The sequence below is a fragment of the Macaca thibetana genome, chromosome 12 (assembly GCF_024542745.1).
Source record: "Macaca thibetana thibetana isolate TM-01 chromosome 12, ASM2454274v1, whole genome shotgun sequence".
NCBI classification, from domain to species: Eukaryota; Metazoa; Chordata; class Mammalia; order Primates; family Cercopithecidae; genus Macaca; species Macaca thibetana.
Genome location: NC_065589.1, coordinates 107431935 through 107452992, shown reverse-complemented (window position 1 = coordinate 107452992; position 21058 = coordinate 107431935). Strand labels below are relative to the sequence as shown.

The 21058-nt window shown below is 38.0% G+C and overlaps 1 protein-coding gene across 1 annotated transcript in view; it reads right to left on the bottom strand.

Annotated features, from left to right (window-relative positions):
* The window catches only part of DARS1 (aspartyl-tRNA synthetase 1), a 1211452-nt gene that overhangs the window by 13371 nt on the left and 1177023 nt on the right, over nucleotides 1-21058 (bottom strand). The window contains exons 7-11 of the mRNA XM_050750987.1: nucleotides 15673-15753; nucleotides 14221-14280; nucleotides 4992-5103; nucleotides 3697-3831; nucleotides 1365-1512 (exon numbers count right to left, since the gene is read on the bottom strand). Of these exons, the coding sequence (XP_050606944.1) occupies nucleotides 1365-1512; nucleotides 3697-3831; nucleotides 4992-5103; nucleotides 14221-14280; nucleotides 15673-15753 (536 nt within the window). The remainder of the gene's footprint in view (nucleotides 1-1364; nucleotides 1513-3696; nucleotides 3832-4991; nucleotides 5104-14220; nucleotides 14281-15672; nucleotides 15754-21058) is intronic.

Genomic DNA, 21058 nt, shown 5'->3' with positions numbered 1-21058 from the left:
CTCTTTTAAAATACCAATGAAACATATCAAATACATCAATAAGGAATAAATTGCTGGACTTCAAATAAAATTTTTTTTTTTTTTGAGACGGAGTCTCGCTCTGTCACCCAAGCTGGAGTGCAGTGGCCGGATCTCAGCTCACTGCAAGCTCCACCTCCCGGGTTCATGCCATTCTCCTGCCTCAGCCTCCCTAGTAGCTGGGACTACAGGCGCCTGCCCCTTTGCCTGGCTAGTTTTTTGTATTTTTTTAGTAGAGACGGGGTTTCACCATGTTAGCCAGGATGGTCTCGATCTCCTGACCTTGTGATCCGCCCGTCTCGGCCTCCCAAAGTGCTGGGACTACAGGCTTGAGCCACCGCGCCCGGCCCCCAAATAAAAATTTTTAATATGATCCTTTGTCAGTTATTAAAATGCTAGCTTAGACTATTATAGCTTACCTAATACTTGAAATATAGTCACGAATACAGAAAGAGGGAAAAATAGAGACTTTCTTAATCAACTTGACTCACTTCTATTTTCTTTTCCTATTTTCCCCATGTTAAACATCATCATAAGTAAACAACTTTCAATGACCTTTAAAGGGAAGAGCTCTTTGCCAGTTTTGAGGGTGTAGCTAAATGGACATTCTACATAATTCAATTTTCTGAACATCTAGAACACATCTAATATTTCTGCAAATGTTAATTCATCAGATCCAAATAGGTTTAAACATCCCTTCGGTCTACTAGTTTCTAATCTTTACTGAGCACTCAATGTAAATATAAATTGATTTAAGAATTAACCATATTTGACCAGACTTAATTTACATGTCGACAGATTCAGTTGACTGAAGGAACTTTTTACCTTTGAGGTGGGTAATAATGCTATTTCCACTTAATGGCTGAGGAAACTGAGGCACAGAGTTAAATAATCTGCACAAGGCCCACACAGAGAAGCAGCAGAGCTGGGATTTGAACTCAGGCTATCTGGATGTTGCTGAATCCAACCTCTTAAGCATTACCCTCATACTATTTCCCAAATAATAAACTATTAAAAGTAACATATGCTGTATTTCTTGAGACATTCGGGATGTCAGTATAAAGGAAACAAGGACAACAACAAAATACAGTTGGACTGTTCACAATGTGGTAAATTTACCAGCAAAATAGAGGTTAATTAGTTGAGCCCCCAAATGATTTGAATCCAGAAGCAGTATTCTGAGTGTGGATTTTTCCAACCAATTAAATGGATCATCTAACTGACAAATCTTTATATATATGTTCATAGAAACTTAGTTTGCATGTTTAAATTGAAAAAAATTTTTTTTTAAAGAGCCCAAACTGATCTGAAATTAAGTCCATCTAGGTGTATAAAATACTTTTTACCTTTCTTGAAGTCCTTTGAATATTTGTACCATGGTGTCAGCAATTTCTTCCATAACTTCATGGTAATGGTAATTAAAAGCCATTTCAATGTCCAAACCAACAAACTCAGTTAGATGTCTATGGGTATTAGAGTCTTCTGCTCTGAATACTGCAAATTTAATAAAAGAAATAAACAGCAAATACTGTTTTCAATTTTGGATAAATTGGGATTTAAATACAAAACTGTATTTAGTAGGATTTCAGTGGCATTATTTTCATATTATAGGGCTGGAAGGACCTCTGATAAACCACCTGTTTGCACATTCTCTTGGACAGCAAGTTCATTACAAACTCCTATGGTTATGCAATAAAAGCCATACCAAATGTAAATTAATAAGAGAGGTTCATGAGAACCCTGGGGGAATGCAAGATCCTGAGGTGTCTTCTCAATATTTAAAAATATATTCGATTATGACCAAGACAGTGAGTTCTTCTCAATTTTATTAAAACCTGACTCAAACTACGTGAAACTCTACAAATAAAGTAACATACATATTCCATTTAACTACAGTAGTCATTTACAGGAATATTAGTGATGTGAAAGATGAGTCGAGCTACAGTCAGGAAGACTGGACAGGAGGAAAAGGCCACTAGCTCAGTCCAGCTAATATCCAGTCCAGACTTAATATCCTCAGTGCCTTTTCCTCCTGCCTAGTCTTCCTGACTCTAGCTTGACTCATGCTTCACATCACTAATATTCCTATAACACCTTCTCGCTCAGAAACTTACAGTGGTTCCCAAATGACTACTGTAGTTAAGACATAAAATGACAAAAAAACCCTAAAACCTTTATGCTTTCATAAGTTAATCCTAACCTATATTTCTCACTTCTTAATACTAACTTGTCTTATTTTGTTTTCTTGTGTAGTTCTTGCTCTTTACTTACTCTGCTTCCCGTCTAGAATGCCATCTCTGTTGTCTACATATCCTATTCTGTCCTTAAAGCACATCTCAGTTTGAATTTTCATTTATGGTGACTCTAGCACACTCTGTTTTCTCTCTTTTTATACTTACTATTTATACTACATAATTAACACCCATTTGCTGACTGTATAGGACAATCTGATTATTCGTTGTGAAAATTATTTGATTATTCCCTATGACTGTGATACATATGCATGTCTTACTCAGTCTTGGGAGCAGGCTACAATGTTGATTCCCTTATCACTCAAAGCATGGTCGGGAAATGAGCAGCATCAACACTACCCAGGAACTTGTAAGAACTGCAGAATCTCAGGCCTCTCCCCAGATCTACTGATCAGAATCTGTATTTTAACAAGATCTCCAGGTAATCTGTGTGCATATTAACATTTGAGAAGTGCTGGCTGGTTCTTCTTTTATGTACATGGTACCTAGCACAAGGTTATATAAGCAGCAGGTGCTCAACAAATAACTAGTTAATAAATTCAGAAAATTAAGACCCTTAATGATCTTGCTAGTTTCTCTATTAGCAGGTATTTAATTTTTATTAAGCTATCAAAAAAGATATATAAAATAACTTGGTAAGTTTTAAAGAATAAAGTAAAACTGCTTTTCACTTATAATTAGCTCCAAAAAAGAAACTGCCATATGATTATGTGCCTGTGCTTGACTTTTAGCAAACATTTCTTAAAAACCGTATTAATATAATTTATTAAATATATGATATTTGTTAGTAGTTTCTAATGGACATCAGCACATTACCAATAGTAAGGACAATACAAACAAAATAGTGAAACAGAACAGCTCTGGAATAAAATTGATAGCAAATTGGACAGAGGTACACTGTAAACTTACAAGAGTAAGAAGTTACAAAGGACAAAAACATATATTACTTTGGCCACTGCAACTACCTGCTCTTTACTGCTGATGGGGAGCTGAAAAGAATCCAAATGGGAGCTAATTCTGTTCTAACTGCATGTAGGTATATTAAAATATATACTTCGGTATATTTCAGATGGTGTATATTTTCAAAAAAATGCATTTTTATAATGATATATTCTCAAGATAAAAATTTTCTTCAGCATTCCTCTGTAAGAATACATAATGCTTACAACTGTATTCACATGGAACGATACTCAACTGTTTAAAGTACTGTTGACCATATTATTATTATTATTATTTTGTTTTTTGGAAAATGTCTACCCAAATATATTATCATCTCTACCTCAAAGTCTAACATTTGTGTAGTCAGCAGATAACATAATTTAAGCTTTCAAAGTGTCTGTACATTATATAAGTAAAATGTATTTCTAACATTGTAACTACTGCACAATTAATGAACTTGGATAAAACATAACTGCCAAAATCTTACCTGGTCCAATACAGAAAACCTTCTCAAAATCAGCACAAATGCACATTTGCTTATATAGCTGTGGGGACTGAGCCAGGTATGCATTATTTTTAAAATATGACACAGTAAAAACATTGGCTCCTCCTTCACTGGCAGCTGAAATGTAAACATTTATATTTACATTATTATAATCAATTGTAAGCTTATCAATGCAAACTTCTAGTTAAAAAGTTTATACTCAGGTAGTTCACTTTAAGAAAAACTGGAAAATGAAGAATTGTGGCTAAATCATAGTCTATGTATGTCTTCTTCTATGTGATTCTAAATAGTTTATATTTAAACCAGATTTACTTCTTTGGCTATGCTTTTACTTCACTTCTGTGGATATATATGCTCCCTTTCTGCATCAATTTCAAAACTATTAAAGCCCCTTTGGAGCTGTAAAAAAATTTTTTTTTAAATGAAAAAAGATATTCTTCATCATTTTTCCCTTTTTAAAAAAATTTCCCCAGCAGCTGGAATAATCATTTTTCTAATTATGAAGAATACAATGTTCAATTTTGAATTTGTAACAAAATGCCATTTGTAACACACTTTCTCGCGTTAAACAAATCTAAAAAGGGTAAAATGATTAAGACAAGATTCTCATACAAGAATAAGAATTAGCCAAGCGCAGTGGCTGACATCTGTAATCCCAGCACTCTGGGAGGCTGAGACGAACGACCTCAGGTTGGGAGTTCGAGACCAGCCTGACCAACATGGAGAAACCCTGTCTCTACTAAAAATACAAAATTAGCAGGGCGTGGTGGCGCATGGCTGTAATCCCAGCTACTCGGGAAGCTGAGGCAGGAGAGTCGCTTGAACCTCGGAGGTTGCGGTGAGCCGAATTCACAACACTGCACTCCAGCCTGGGCAACAAGAGCGAAACTCTGTCTCAAAAAAATTTTCCTATCATTAGTATTTACTGATTTTACAATGTAGTTTATACAAAACAAAACTGCAATACTAATTTCAAAAGAAATCTATATAATGAAGTAGTTCCTGGTGTAACTTCTGTAACAAGCATCTTGCTTTGTGTGTTACTGCCTCACTTTACAATCATTATCACAAAATGACTCTTGGAATAAGAAAATGTACTTATTAATGTTGGTGATATATGATTGTTGCTATGTAAGATGGTCTTCAAAATAGTAGTCTCATGGCAATAAACCTTAATGGACACTCAGATTCTCAAGTTAAAAATTTTATTAATATAAAGCAACTCTGGGGCTAGCAAATTTATTTTTAAAAATTAAGAGAAATATTTTGCAGCTTACCTGAAATAATTTTAGGAGTTTGGATTTCCACAAAACCTTTGTTAATTAAAGTTTCTCGGAAGAGATGGCAGATGCCAGACTGGAGACGGAAGACTGCCTGACTAGTTGATGTCTAGAAGACAGTAATAAAATCTAATTAAATCGACACACTTAATTACTAAGCACTAACTCTGTGGGCTAGGCACTGTGGAAACCTAACAATTCTTGCTTTTTTTTTTTTTTTTTTTAACGGAGTCTCACTGTCGCCCAGGCTGACGTGCAGTGGTGCGGTCTCGGCTCACTGCAAGCTCCGCCTCCCGGGCTCACGCCATTCTCCTGCCTCAGCCTCCCGAGTAGCTGGGACTACAGGCGTCCACCACCACGCCCGGCTAATCTTTTGTATTTTTAGTAGAGACGGGGTTTCACCATGTTAGCCAGGATGGTCTCGATCTCCTGACCTTGTGATTCGCCCGCCTCGGCCTCCCAAAGTGCTGGGATTACAGGCGTGAACCACCGTACCCGGCCACAATTCTTGCTTTCAATGTTTTTAAATTCTAATAATCGGGGAGAGGACAAAACGACACAAATAAATACAAGGTAAAAAGACATGCTGGAATATAATGACTATATATGATCATATAAAGGTATTTCACCAGAAATGCTTAGTGAGCAGATGTTTTAATTTGTAGGAATTCCATAAAAAAAAATATTTCTTAACCATTAGTGAAACAACTTACTTGTGAATGGTCTTATTGCTTTTTTTAAAGGCCACCCATAAAGTGAGACATAGCAATGTTTGTGCAGCATATTAATGTTCTAAGTAAGATTTTGGTATTTGACAATAAATGAATAAAAACCATGTATTTTTATTTTAACCATTACAACAATACAATTGCAGATACTTGTGTATTTGTTCAATTAGATTAAGAAATTAAAAAGAAAAAAAATACAATAAAAGGAGACGGCATCCCATGACACTGACTTCCAATGTGGTACATAAAACAATAGTAGTACTCCAACTGTCCAGCACAGTCACCTGTTTCTATTTTCTCTCTTTCCCTCCTTTCTTTCTCAGTTTCTCTGGTCCTTCTAATTTACTTTTAGCCTCAATCAGTTGTGATGGTGACCAGAAAGCTCTAGAGGTAATTATCTCTACTTTAACGTTTGTCCACTTCTCTGGTCAAAAGAAGTGACTTCTTATCTTTAGGTCTTGGCTTACTGTATTTTTTTAAAATAGCTATCCTATGGCTAGATAGGTGTTTAGTAAAACATGTGACCTCAAACCACTAAGTTAGCTGTGAATAACTGAGTTAGGTGAAGAAGCTGTCTTCTTAGTCTCATTACAAGAATTTCAATTACTTCTCCCATACCAAAGGGCTCACCCCTTCTGCATTTACACAGTAGTACCCTGTGAAAACACTGTTAATGATGGAATGATTACATTTCTTTCACTCTAAAGAATAATATTGAAATAACCTTGAATTTCTGCAGATCAGATAAAAACATTCATGTAAAGTGGTCATATTTAAGTAACATTATTTTATAACTTACATTCAAAGTTACAAATCAGTTTCTCATAAAACAATGAAAACCATTTAAAAGGTCTTTATGATTTATTAGATTATTTACTTATTCATTTTCAAGATGTCTACATTTAAACTATAGAAAAATACTTGCGTTTTTTTCCACATTATGTGGTTTAGTGAAACATTTGGTTCATCCAATCAAAACAAATGGCATAATCTTCTGCTTTAAAAAACCTAGTGACCTATTTAGCAAAAAGCTGCTTCACTGTTACTGACAAATGTACAGAGATGTATTTCACTTCAGAATATATTAAGAAGGTCACTGAACACATTTTATTGCCTTTGCCTCTTAGCTAGTTCAACTAAACTTGGCTCACTGCAACCTCTGCCTCCTGGGTTCAAGCGATTCTCCTGCGTCAGCCTCCCGAGTAGCTAGGATTATAGGTGCCCGTCAACATGCCAAGCTAATTTTTGTATTTTTAGTAAAGACTGGGTTTCACCATGTTGGCCAGGTTGGTCTTGACCCCCTGACCTCAGGCGATCTGCCCGGCCTCCCAAAGTGCTGGGATTACAAGTGTGAGCCATGATGCCTGGCCTAAACTCACTTCAACATCTTGCTAAGTGGAAATTCAATTTATGAACTGGTTGTCATAGATTATTTAATATGAATAGAAATTTCACCAATTATGGTTTTTAAAAAACTGTACTTCTTCACTTCCTGATTGTATAAACAAGTATGTTAATGTGTAAATTAACATACTTGTTAATTTACAAGTATGTTAGTATGGATCTGTCATATATAAGAAAAATAATTTTTTTCTCATTAGTTTCTTCAAGGCACTTGCTAATTGCTAGGAACACAGGCACCTATTTGATTAGTGAACAGTTATTCACATGACAATTCTAATACATACTAATTTCCACCTAGCATTTACATACTGGAGAATATTTTCTAGCAGACTCTAGCTTTTAAATGGTTTAATTTGAAAACCACCACTCAAAGCAGAGGTGGATGGGAAAAGAATTAAACAAAAAGGAATTACTAAATATAAGATGTTCTTTAAAAGTAAATAACAAGGAAGAAAAATATTTCAAAGTAAATCTTCAACTATTTTGATTATGTATCTTACTAGCAAGAATACCCATTACTGTAAAGAGAATCACATTGTGCGAGCAAATTCAGACTAGCTATCTCTGCTGGTTGGAACAAGACAAAGAAGTAAGATTAGTATCCTGTAAACTCTCTAACTTTGCTCAGAGGAAAATACTGTCCTCAGGCCCAGGTTGGTCAGTTAATTTAGCAGAGGCAGAGTACTAAGCAGACTGCATCAGAGTCTGAGAAACTTTTTGTACGTACTCCTGGGTCGTCTATCTACATTTATTCCTCCTTCAAAAAGCATTATCACTACATGAGAGAACAACACGACATAGTTAAAATAAGAAATGGTAACAGTATTTTTTCTTTTCCTGGTCAAAACAAGACACTTTGGGTAGAACACATCTAAAGAGAAACAAAATCAATTTTTTATAGACTCATTTTCAAGCTCTTTCCCTATTACATATTGATTACTACAACTGACTTCTATACGAGTATAAGAATTTGCTGGGGCCGGGCGCGGTGACTCAAGCCTGTAATCCCAGCACTTTGGGAGACCGAGACGGGCGGATCACGAGGTCAGGAGATCGAGACCATCCCGGCTAACACGGTGAAACCCCGTCTCTACTAAGAAATACAAAAAACTAGCCGGGCGAGGTGGCAGGCGCCTGTAGTCCCAGCTACTCGGGAGGCTGAGGCTGGAGAATGGCGTGAACCCGGGAGGCGGAGCTTGCAGTGAGCTGAGATCCGGCCACTTGCACTCCAGCCTGGGCTACAGAGCGAGACTCCGTCTCAAAAAAAAAAAAAAAAAAAAAAAATTTGCTGGTTAAGGTAAAAATCAACAATGACCCAACTTATCAGTAAGATTACAGAGTGTGTGTAACAAAATAAAAGTATGTTTAATAGTCCCAAAGTGCTGGGATTACAGGCTTGAGCCACCGCGCCCGGCCATCATTACTATACTTACCCTTACCTTAAGATACATAAATGAACAGGAAAAAGGCTTTAAGTTATAAACCATACCAATAATATGTTTCCTGGGCGCGGTGGCTCAAGCCTGTAATCCCAGCACTTTGGGAGGCCGAGACGGGCGGATCATGAGGTCAGGAGATCGAGACCATCCTGGCTGACACGGTGAAACCCCGTCTCTACTAAAAAATACAAAAAACTAGCCGGGCGAGGTGGCGGGCGCCTGTAGTCCCAGATACTCGGGAGGCTGAGGCAGGAGAACGGCGTGAACCCGGGATGTGGAGCTTGCAGTGAGCCGAGATCTGGCCACTGCACTCCAGCCTGGTCGGCAGAGCGAGACTCCATCTCAAAAAAAAAAAAAAAAAAAAAAAAAAAAAAAATTAGTTTCCTTAATGTTTAAATCTAAAAATTGTTTTGGGTCAAACAAATAATGATACCCTAATATGTGAAAAAATAATACTTCCTCCTCACTCATTAAACAAATATTTATTATATGCTCCTGGCACTGGGCTAGGTGTTAGATGATAACGGTGATTACAGAGGGCATGAGGTAGAAGATAAACTAAACAGAAAGCAGAAAACTAATTTTTCTACACTTAAAAAAAATTACTTTTAGAAAAACAAAATGAAAAATCCAGTCCTTGAACTTTAGTTCTAAAAAAGCCTGACATTCCTTACATTAAAATAGTTATTTTTAAATTCTATAGCGAACTTCCCAAAAGTATGGTTATTAAAATTAAAACACTGCTATTGTGTATTATGCAAAAGATCTGAAATAAGGGGAAAAAATATTCTGCATTTATAGAATTCCTTTCCCTGAGGTCCTCATAGCACTAGAAAGCAAAATTATATCTTTTGTGGAGAAGAGAGGCAGGTATATGGAGAGAAGTAAGGGTGTTGGGAGAAAGAATTCCAACAGAAGACAAAAATGCAAACAAACCCAAACTTCATAAAGCAATCTTTAATAGTATTTAGCTCCTTACAATTCTCACAACAAATTACTTCCATGCTGTATGAGACTTGTAGCTTTTAAAAATACCTATTTAAGTTATCAACTAAACTATACCCACTACATCTTTTGCTTTTAATGGCTGCAGAGAATCCCTGTTTATGGTTTATCAGGTTACAGAGACACTACCGTGAAGTTGGACTAGGGGTCAGGAGAGAGAGTAGAAAAGACAGTGGGAAAGACATTTCTAAACTGGTATCTGATTTAATTCCAAAGAGAACTATTATTTTTAAAAATCAGATTTATGTAGACCCCCCTTTTTTTTTTTTGAGATGGAGGCTTACTCTGTTGCCCAGCCTGGAGTGCAGTAGCGTGATTTCAGCTAACTGCAACCTCTGCCTCCTGGGTTCAAGTGATTCTCCTGCCTCAGCTGCCTGAGTAGCTGGGACTACAGGCACTCCCTGGCGAATTTTTTGTATTTTTAGTAGAGATGGGGTTTCACCATGTTGGCCAGGCTGGTCTTGAACTCCTGACCTCAAGTGATCCACCCGCCTCAGCCTCCCAAAGTGCTGGGATTACACGCATGCGCCACTGCGCCTGGCTTGATTTATGCAGAATTTCTTTTTCCTTCTTTTCTTTTTTTGAGACGGAATTTCTTTCTTATCACCCAGGCTGGAGTGCAATGGTGTGATCTTGGATCACGGCAACCTCTGCCTCCCCGGTTAAGCGATTCTCCTGCCTCAGCCTCCTGAGTAGCTGGAATTACAGGTGTCTACCACCACGCCCGGCTAATTTTTGTATTTTAAGCAGAAATGGGGTTTCACCATGTTGGCCAGGCTGGTCTTGAATTCCTGACCTCAAGTGATCCACTGCGCTGGCCAGAATTAGAGTAGAATTTCTACTCAAACAAAAGTAATCTCTGTGAGAAAGAATCCGAACTGTCTGCAATTGCTATTATATTACTGTAACGGGAATTCCAGTTGTATGTGTTCAGGTTAACTCTGTGTCAAGACATTCCAACACATATCCATTCATTCTAATGTATGACAAAAACGCTAGCCGATCAAGTATGTATGTCCTATGGAGGGACCCTGTGATACACAGCAGTGCTGAGCACCCTTAAAATATTTTTCTAATTGATATATTGGTCTTGAGGTCAACAGTTACGACATCCCTGAGGACACCTCCCTTGACTATTTCAGACTATCCAGATCTACTTTCAAAGAACTCCTATAGCTGTGGTGATCAAACACCTATCATTTCCATGGCAGCCCCGAATTCCCAATTTTCTGTCCACTGCTGACACAAACCAGCATTTCTTAAACTTGTCTTTTGTCTTCTACTATCATTTCTGTCTACTGGGTATCTCTCATACTAGTACTTAATATTTTCCTTTAATTCAGGTTTTAAAACTTAACTAATTCCAAGCAATAATACCCATGAAAACATGGTTTTATTTGCTGGTTATATTGTATAGCTATTAAAATAAAAAATGTTCATCTGTTTAACACCCAGAAATCACTGTGTACCTCCGGTGGTAAAGCTATCATACTTGGGAAAACACTGCAAAACCACTGAAATGTCATATAAGTTTCAATATATTGGCATCAAAACTATATTGCCAAGATAATCTCTTACATTACAAAAGTAAAAAACTTCTCTTAAAGAGGTGAGATTTTAATTTTTAGTTTGGAAAATATGTATTGAAAGTAATGAGCTAGGCGATGTGTTAGAAGATGGGCTCTTGATATTATCTAATTTTTCTTTGTTTCAGCGTTTTGTGGCTTTGTTAACAGAAAGTTTCAGGGAAATATGGCAAACAGGCTTATGTCCAATCAGTTAGCGGAGGCTGCCCTGAGTGCTGTGTGGCTACTTTAAGCTCATCAAGAATAATATGTATGTGGTATGTTGTGACTGATTGGGGGCATTTGCCATGAATGTAATTCTTTTCTCTTGGACAGACTGTTAACCCCTTAACTCATGTACTTGCCTTGACTTAAGGGATTAACAGTCTGTCCAAGAGAAAAGAATGGTGAAGACAAAGGTGACCAATTTCAAAACAAAAATATGTAATTGATAAGATGAAACCACACCCTAATAGCAGATACTTTTCATTCATTAACCCACAGGGTCAAAGTAGGGTTCATTGGTGAACAATAAAATATATGCTCAGATAGCTATTTCTTAATCCCTGCATGCCAAAATATACCTAAACATTCAGGAAAAAAATGTTACAGACTTACATAGTAGAAGCTATTTGATAGTGTGATTTCAGAGGTAGCACTGAGGATAATGTAGTGTATTAGCAAACGAAGGGAACTTTAGGAAAGCCATGGGGTCTCACGGGTTAGGATGCCCATGAGTCCTGAATTGTCTATTCCCTTGGCATGTGAAACCGAGTAGCAAAAAAGAGCTGATGATTCACCTTTAAAGATGGCTCAGTTTCTATGCTTACCTGGCAACCCAAGGGAGGGCATCCCTATTAAGGAGACCTCACACTACTAGTCTTATCTCCCCAACAAAATGATGTGTTCTTTGAAGGTGACCAATATATATTCCACAGGATAAGAAACCTGTAATATGAACATAATAAATATTCTGTAGACTAGCTATAGTACAGGGGGTCTAGATAAAGAAATAGACTGTAATTTTGAACCAGCTAAAGTAATCCATTCATATTTGGGAAAAGTACTTAAACAATGATTCTCAAGAGGGAAGACTAACATTTACTCCTAGGACAACCTTCACCTGTACCTAAGAGTGAGGTGAAATAAAGGGAACAATTCTGATCTAAAGGGAACTCTCTTGAAGAGGTTCCCAGAAAACCTTCCTAACAACCTGATAACCTATGAGGACGAAGCTAATTTGCCGTGCCAATCCGGAATATGAGCTATGTGAGTGCTATGCATGAAAAGGGTGCCAAAGACATTTTAATTCACTTTTCTAGGAATGAAAATTGCTTTAACCTTCTTGGGGGCTGGAAAGTGAAGTAGTTTTAATCAGGGCACCTGCCTGGAAAGTTCAGAGAGAAAACAATTCATCTATGAGAAAAAAGTTAGGCTACGCTAGAACCTAAAGGAGGATATATCTCGGAACATTCGTATTATAGAAGAAGAATGGCAATTTTGCCTTTTATTTCCAAATTCTTTAACCCTTGACTTTGCTGAGAGTCTATGAAAAGAACTAGTTGGGGACTAAATTAGATAGTAGTTTATTTTTTATTTGTTGAGACAGGATCTTACTCTGTTGCCCAGGCTGGAGTGCAGTGGTACAAACACAGCTCACTGCAGACTCAACCTCCTGGGCTCAAGCAATCCTCTTGCTTCAGCCACCTGAGTAGCTGGGACCATGGATGCATGCCAACATACTTGGCTAATTTTTAATTTTTTTGAGGAGATGGGGGTCTCGCCATGTTGCCCAGGCTGGTTTCAAACTCCTGCGCTCAAGCATTCTTCCCACCTCAGGCTCCCAAATTGTTGGGATTACAGGTGTGAGCCACTGCAGCCAACCAAGACAGTAGTTTAGAAGGAATCTAAGGTGTTTAAAACCTTAAAGTGACTAATGTACACAATGTCTCCCAAAATGTAAAGTCAAAGTAGGAGTTAAACATGTGAATGCTTGCAAGGGCCAAATAACATGAATGAATGAAATGAATATTTGCTGGGTGGTGCAGGGCAAAGCAAAAGACAGTGTAAGAAACCTGTATATGTCCCATCTAGCATGCTAGCTCATGTGCCAGATTCTCCTCTTTTTAAGAAGTGTCAATGAATTTAAACAAAACAACCCCAAACCCAAAAACTCCTCAGGCCAACTTCTAGAGGCACAAACCAATAATAACTTGTGTGAACAACTAGCAAGGACAAATAAATACAGAATGATGTCTCACTCCTGTGGCCAACATACATGAAAAACCTGAGGTTTCTAGGTAGTATCAAGAGGACTTTGGATTACTGCTTGCTTTTTCTATACAAATTAAAATGGAAAAGGTAAAAGACAAAAGGCAAATAATTAGGAATAACATGAGTAAATAATAAGGGTAGACTCACATGATGGTAGAAGAGCCAAGAAGAACTCTTAAGGTGACAAAAAATTTGAGCTTCAGGTAGAATATTTAAGTAAAAAAGGAAGATGTGGTCAAAATATTAAGAAAGAAAGATGCAATGGTTTTACTACAATAATGATGAAACCACTAAACTCTCTTTCACTTGCAACCAAACCAGAAAGGGAAACAGGAGACCCATGAGACTACTGCATAAACCACTAGGGCCAACTGCTTGTATATTTTTAATTTGGTGCTCCAATCAAACTCAAAGGATTGAAGCATTAATTACTCATCTCCACCTGGTCGATCTAAAATGTGCATGTAATTTTTTTCATAACTTTGTAGTGATATTAATGGTTATGTTTCTACTTCCTGAATAACTTGTCTAAAAAAGATACCACCTGGAAGCAAGATCATTTACTGGCTTCAAATTCATCTGTCATTTTAAAACAAAGCAAGTCAATATCCTGTTAACTAGTATTTAACTGTTCCTGTTGCCTGCAGTTCTTTTTAGGGGAAGGTCAGTCAGAAAAGTAAATTGTTTCCTGTATTATCATACTTACAGTCAGGCAAATACCATTAGCTTTATAAGCCTGAGACAGGTATGGTATCCCTGCCCCTCTCGATTGCGGCCTAATTGCTTCACTTAATAAATAAATTAGGCATACCCTAAGATCAATGACTCTGTTGTCTAATCTTGTATCCTGGTTAACAGTAGCTCTTCCTTCCTAAAAAAAGAAGAAAAGAAAAAAACAAATTTTACTTATATTTTGAAGAGCACAAAAAATACTTTTAGAAGTCATATTTACTTTTAATTGAGCAGGATGTTTGTATGTTAATACTATGCCCAAAAATCTCAGGGATCTCAAATAATGGTAGAAACACAAAGTGCAGCCAGAGAGAAGTTAACATGAAAAGAGAGATGGAAAGAAGACAAAGAATTAACAGATATTAATGGTTTCTTTCCCTCCTCCACCCCTCAAAGCCTTGCCTCATTATTGGGATATAAGAAAAATTCACCACCCGCTTCTTCATTGATTCCTGGATTTAACCTGCTAGCCCAAGGGTGAAGGAACAGATAAAAACTGACAGAGTAGTGGTTCTCAAAATGTGGTCTGGGGAGCAGTGAAGGTGCCTGAGACTTTCCGGGAGTTGAAGAAGTCAAACTTACTTTTTCATAATAATACTTTTTCTTTCTCACCCTTCATGAGTACACTGAGCAGTTTTCTAAAGATTCTATGATGTGTATTCATCACAACAGAATGAATGCAGAGGCAATATGAGAATCTAGTTGTTGTCTATTAAGCCAAAAATTACAAAGAACTGTGGTTATGTAAACAGAATGTCATCTGAAGGATGAGGTAGCTGAGTGGTTAAGGCAATGGACTGCTAAATACAATGTCACTCTAATAATAATTATTTTTTGCTTTGGACAACTGTAATTTTTTCATAAAATGTTATTAGCTTCATGATTTGCATAATACTACATATGCCAACATGCATGCAATGTATATATAATTTTTAATAAATATTTAAAAATGTGTTTTAATTCGCAATACTATAAATATTGATATATATACACCAATAAAAACAAAAGCTTGTAGGGTTCTTAATTATTTTTATTTTTTATTTTTTTTGAGACGGAGTCTTGCTCCGTCCCCCTGGCTGGAGTGCAGTGGCACTATCTCGGCTCACTGCAAGCTCCGCCTCCCGGGATCATGCCATTCTCCTGCCTCAGCCTCCCGAGTAGCTGGGACTACAGGCGCCCGCCACCGCGCCCGGCTAATTTTTTTGTATTTTTAGTAGAGACGGGGTTTCACCATGTTAGCCAGGATGGTCTCGATCTCCTGACCTTGTGATCCGCCCGCCTCGGCCTCCCAAAGTGCTGGGATTACAAGCGTGAGCCACGGCGCCCAGCCAATTATTTTTAACAATGTAAAAGGCATCTTGATACCAAAAGGTTTGAGAATTGCTGATTTTAAGAGTAAATTTAAATAACAATGGAGCTCAAAATCACTTCACAGGCACCCTTAGTACAAAAGTAGGGCATCGGGTTTTCAATGTTTTGCAAACTAAATATACAGAGGAAGCATAATATTTCATAAGTATAATTTTTTTACCTCTTCTCCTTCCGCCTCAGGCCGAACAGCATCATCCAGCTGCAGGGGCAGGCGGGGTTCAGCCAAACTGATCACATAAATCTGAAAGTGAGAGATTGCCAAAAATAGTAGGAAGCACACAAAATCTGCATCCTTTGCTTAAAAAACAATCTACAGTTGACTTAAGCATGAAGCAATGTTTGCATACATCTTTAATTGAAACTACCTGCTGAAATCAAACAAGATGATACAGGTTTTTTCACCTTGATGATTTGTTTAAAATGATGATTTTTTGCCTACCTCTATGGTTGTTAGAACAGTCAAATAAGATAACATATATAAAAATTATTTGTAAATTCTAAGATGGCTACCAATGTAATACGTAATGACTGGGGTGTAGGCACTGGCTTATGATCTAGCTATGTCAAAAAAGCTATGGTTAGGGGTTGGTGCTGTGGCTCACACCTGCAATCCCAGCACTTAGGAAGGCTGTGGTGGGTTGATCACTTGAGCCCAGGAGTTCGAGACCAGGCTGAGCAACATGGTGAAACCCCGTCTCTGCAAAAAATACAAAAATTAGTCAGGCATGGTAGCACGTGCCTAAAATCCCAGCTACTTGGGTGGCTGCGGCAGAAGGATCACTTGAACCTGGGAGGCAGAGGTTGCAGTGAGCCAAGATCATACCACACTCCAGTCTGGATGACAGAGTGAGACCCTGTCTCAAAAAAACAGAAACAAAAACAAACATAAACACAAAAAAGCTATTTTCAGGGAAATCACTTAATCTCAGAGTTTCAATTAAAATAAAGCCTGCTATAAGAATCAAACAGAATAGGCCAGGCGCGGTGGCTCACACCTGTAATCCCAGCACTTCGGGAGGCTGAGGCGGGTGGATCATGAGGTCAGGAGTTCGAGATCAGCCTGACCAACATGGTAAAACCCTGTATCTGCTAAAAATACAAAAATTAGCAGGCTGGTGGCGCAGGCCTGTAATCCCAGTTACTCAGAAGCCTGAAGCAGGAGAATCGCTTGAACCCGAGAGCAGAAGGGTTGTGATGAGCTGAGATCATGCCATTGTACTCCAGCCTGGGCAAAATAAGCGACACTTCATCTCAGAAAACAAACAAACAAACAAAAATCAAACAGAATAATAAATGTGAAAACACTTCAGTCATGTGAAGGAGCAATTAACATATGACTTCTTGTTGTTATTATTATTAGTTTTGAGATGGAGTACCACTCTGTCACCCAGGCTGGAGTGCAATGGTGTGGTCTTGGCTTACTGCAACCTCTGTCTCCCAGGTTCAAGTGATTCTCCCACCTCAGCCTCTCGAATAGCTGGGACTACAGGCACGTGCCACCACACAGGCTAATTTTTGTATTTTTAGTAGAGACGGTGTTTCACTATGTTGGCCAGGCTGGTCTCGAACTCCTGACCTCAGGTGATCCGCCCACCTTGGCCTCCCAAAGTGCTGGGATTACAGGCATGAGCCATCACGCCTGGCCGCCTTGTTATCATTAACAGCATTTGGCCAGTGCCACTGCCACTGCCACTACTAGGACCAAATTCAGTCCAGCTCTGCTACACTTCTTTTCTCATTCTTTCTCCTTTCAAGTCCCCTTCATTGCTCTCTCTCATGTTACATATGTTACATATATCTCATTTCCTGCCAGTCTCCTGGTTAGGAAATACCCTAGAGGATGTTCCTTTATGTTGTCAAAATTCCTCAATATTCACTCGCACTAATTTCACATTTTAGTGATAAAAAGCAACTGGATCATAAAGACCGAGCTAGAGTCTTTTGCTCTTTGTTTTTCTGGCTACCTTTAAAAAGCCTATTACCGTATTAGTTAACCCAAACTATGTCTCGAAAACCTGCTAAAGCACAAACAGGAAAAATACCTTATTTAGTTACTTCAGGAAAGGGAATTATACTCTTCTAGTTGGCAGATCAATATTGGCATTCAGCTGAGATACCCCAAGAAATAGTGTAGGAAACTTTAGTATTCCTTATCATAAAATAGAATTATCTGTCACCACTCCCCTCCCTAAACCCCAATTCTAGGATTCCCTTTGACAAGTTAACAGAAACTTGATCTCCAATCCAAATTGGAGAACTGAAGAGCTGCTACTTCTACTTTTATAACTAGTGGGAATTCATCATCCTCTTTACTATACCATGAGTACTCTGACCCCAGAGTCTTCACATAGTGTTTGGCACAAAGTACCTATCAACAGTAATTGCTGGCTGAATAAATAAATAAGTGATAAAGCAAAGTCATTATTTATATAACATTCTACTTAGTATGTAATACTTCGTTCTTTGTGAAATACTTTATAATTATTTTTATTATGGCAAAATTTGTAAGCTCTTTAGGCTTACAATTTATTAATATTTATTGTACACATCTAGATAATATTAAAACTACATTTGCTTCTAATAGAAAAATAGAAGTACATATACACACACACACACTTTTTTTTTTTTTTTTTTTTGAGACAGGGTCTTGCTCTGTCACCCAGGCTAGAGTGCAGTGGTGTGATCATAGCTCACTGTAACCTCCAACTCCTGGACTCAAGTGATCCTCCCACCCTGGCCTCCCAAAGCACTGGGATTACAGATATGACCCACCACATCTGGCCAAATTTTCAAGTACTGAAAACGATGTGTTACTTAGAAGATGTGGAAGTTATCTTTCTTGGTCAGCATAAATGAGTTTATTCATTTATCTTTATTCTTACTCTTTGGTCACTTTGTCTTTACTAGGTTACAAACTTCCTGGTTGGTTCAAGATGAGACTTACACAAAGACAACAAAGTCATTTGTCAAATTAGGTCAGTAAAAACTACAAGGTTTTCTAAGTCTTGAAGAGTTCCAGGACAATCAATTCCAGTTAAATACAATATTACTCTTAAATTAATAAGTACATATGGGCCTATCTCTGAATCTGTCTGCCTGTTGGTCTGACTGACTCTTACATATGCTCATGCAGTAGTCTTTAAGTACTACTGCACATGGATCAGGGCGAGAAGAGGCCATGCTGTCTTAAAGACTACTCCTTAAGAGAAATTTAGTGATGCATATTGTAAATACAATCTAGACCTAAATCTGAGCACTGTAGGTTCAAACTGGCAGGGTTATTTCAATAGTGTGAATTCACTTATGATTTTTTTGTTGTTGTTGTTGAGCTGGGGTCTCACTCAGGCAGTTTGGAGTGCAGTGGTGCGATCTTGGCTCACTGCAACCTCTGTCTCCTGGGTTCAAGCAATTCTCTTGCCTCAGCCTCCTGAGTAGCTGGATTGCATGCACCTGCCTCCACGCCTGGCTAATTTTTGTATTTTTAGTAGAAACAAGGTTTCACCATGTTGATCAGGCTGGTCTTGAACTCCTGACCTCAAGTGACACTTATCATATTTTAAGTCAATGACAATGAGATCTTTCAGTTTTTAATCCTGAGAAAAAAAACAGATCAGGGATAAGTTTTGTGAAAAACAAACAAACAAACAAAAAAACCAGAAGCTACTGTTGGAATATAAGACTAATAAGGTATTATTTATTTTGACTTCTCTATGCTGTAAAAATATCAGAAAAATAATTGTAAGATATAAGATTAAGAATTAATTAATCATCCTTTAAAAGTATATCATTAGTTGATGCAGTTTCTTCCTAGCATTGATGGTCTTTACAATTTGGCATGTTTTTGCAGTGGCTGGTACTGGTTGTTCCTTTCCATGTTTAGTGCTTCCTTCAGGAGCTCTTGTAAGGCAGGCCTGGTGGTGACAAAATCTCTCAGCATTTGTTTGTCTATAAAGGATTTTATTTCTCCTTTACTTATGAAGCTCAGTTTGGCTGGATATGATATTCTGGGTTGAAAATTCTTCTCTTTAAGAATGTTGAATATTGGCCCCACACTCTCTTCTGCTTGTAGAGTTTCTGCCGAGAGATCCACTGTTAGTCTGATGGGCTTCCCTTTATGGGTAACCTGACCTTTCTCTCTGGCTGCCCTTAACATTTTTTCCTTCATTTCAACCTTGATAAATCTGACAATTGTGTGTCTTGGAGTTGCTCTTCTGGAGGAGTATCTTTGTGGCGTTCTCTGTATTTCCTGAATTTGAATGTTGGTCTGCCTGGCTAGGTTGGGGAAATTCTCCTGGATAACATCCTAAACAGTGTTTTCCAACTTGGTTCCATTCTCCCCGTCACTTTCAGGTACACCAATCAGACGTAGATTTGGTCTTATCACATAGTTCCATATTTCTTGGAGGCTTTGTTCGTTTCTTTTTACTCTTTTTTCTCTAAACTTCTTTTCTTGATTCTTATCATTCATTTGCTCTTCAATCACTGATACCATTTCTTCCACTTGATTGAATAGGCTACTGAAGCTTGTGCATGTGTCAAGTAGTTCTCATGCCATGGTTTTCAGCTCCATCAGGTCATTTAAGGTCTTCTCTACGCTGTTTATTCTAGTTAGTCATATGTCTAATCTTTTTTCAAGGTTTTTGGGTTTGGCTGGATGGGTCTGAACATCCTCCTTTAGCTTGGAGAAGTTTGTTATTACCGATCATCTGAAGCCTTCTTCTCTCAACTCGTCAAAGTCATTCTCTGTTCAGCTTTGTTCTGTTGCTGGCAAGGAGCTGCATTCCTTTGGAGGAGAAGAGGCGCTCTGATTTTTAGAATTTTCAGCTTTTCTGCATCAACTAACAAGCAAAATAACCAGCTAACATCATGACAGGATCAAATTCACACATATCAATATTAACCTTAAATGTAAATGGGCTAATTGCTCCAATTCAAAGACACAGACTGGCAAACTGGATAAAGAGTCAAGACTCATCAGTGTGCTGTATTCAGGAGACCCATCTCACGTGCAGTGATACGCACAGGCTCAAAATAAAGGGATGGAGGAAGATCTACCAAGCAAATGGAAAACAAAAAAAAGTAGGGGTTGCAATCCTAGTATCTGATAAAACAGACTTTATTTTATTTTATTGATTGATTGATTGATTGTGAGCCAGAGTCTAGCTCTGTCGCCCAGAGTGGAGTGCAGTGGCACAACCTCGGCTCACTGTAAGCTCAGTCTCTGGAGTTCACGCCATTCTCCTGCCTCAGCCTCCCAAGTAGCTGGGACTACAGGTGCCCGCCACCACGCCTGGCTAATTTTTTGTATTTTTTTTTTTTAGTAGAGACGGGGTTTCACTGTGTTTGCCAGGATGGTCTCGATCTCCTGACCTCGTGATCCACCCGCCTCAGCCTCCCAAAGTGCTGGGATTACAGGCGTGAGCCACTGCGCCAGGCCCGATAAAACAGACTTTAAACCAACAAAGATCAAAAGAGACAAAGAAGGCTATTACATAATAGTAAAGGGATCAGTTCAACAAGAAGAGCTAACTATCTTAAATATATAT